The sequence below is a fragment of the Theobroma umbraticum genome, unplaced genomic scaffold (genome assembly GCF_002168275.2).
Source record: "Theobroma umbraticum cultivar Fairchild unplaced genomic scaffold, ASM216827v3 scaffold_4.1, whole genome shotgun sequence".
NCBI classification, from domain to species: domain Eukaryota; kingdom Viridiplantae; phylum Streptophyta; class Magnoliopsida; order Malvales; family Malvaceae; genus Theobroma; species Theobroma umbraticum.
The window spans coordinates 1,501,065-1,501,348 of record NW_018397258.1 but is presented as its reverse complement, the minus strand read 5'-3'; the positions used below and the strand labels follow the sequence as shown (position 1 = coordinate 1,501,348).

At 35.6% G+C, this 284-nt stretch overlaps 1 protein-coding gene across 1 annotated transcript in view; it reads right to left on the bottom strand.

Annotated features, from left to right (window-relative positions):
- Positions 1 to 284, bottom strand: part of MAP1A (methionine aminopeptidase 1A) — a 5,224-nt gene that overhangs the window by 1,277 nt on the left and 3,663 nt on the right. Inside the window, exon 12 of the mRNA XM_021424191.2 lies at positions 1 to 34. This exon is cut by the window's left edge and continues 40 nt beyond it. Coding sequence (XP_021279866.1) covers positions 1 to 34 — 34 coding nt within the window. The remainder of the gene's footprint in view (positions 35 to 284) is intronic.

The following is a 284-nucleotide window of genomic DNA, read 5'->3' as shown; positions in this document are numbered from 1 at the left end:
TCCCCGATTTCACGAAATCTCACTCCAGGTTTAACTGAATTAGAGCCCAAAGTAAAAGGAAAAAGAATGATTAATAGAAATCAAGACTAAACTTAAGTCTTGAACTACCCCAATCAAACTTAATAGATTTAAGAAAGCAGCATTCTCTTGTCTTTGTGTCTCTGTGTACCCAAGCATCCATCGGGCATGGGATTCAAAAGATGCAATCTACTTAAAAAATCAACAGACCATATTCAAATCTAATTAATGATTTATAAATCAAGCAGTTAGCACCTGCCTCCTAC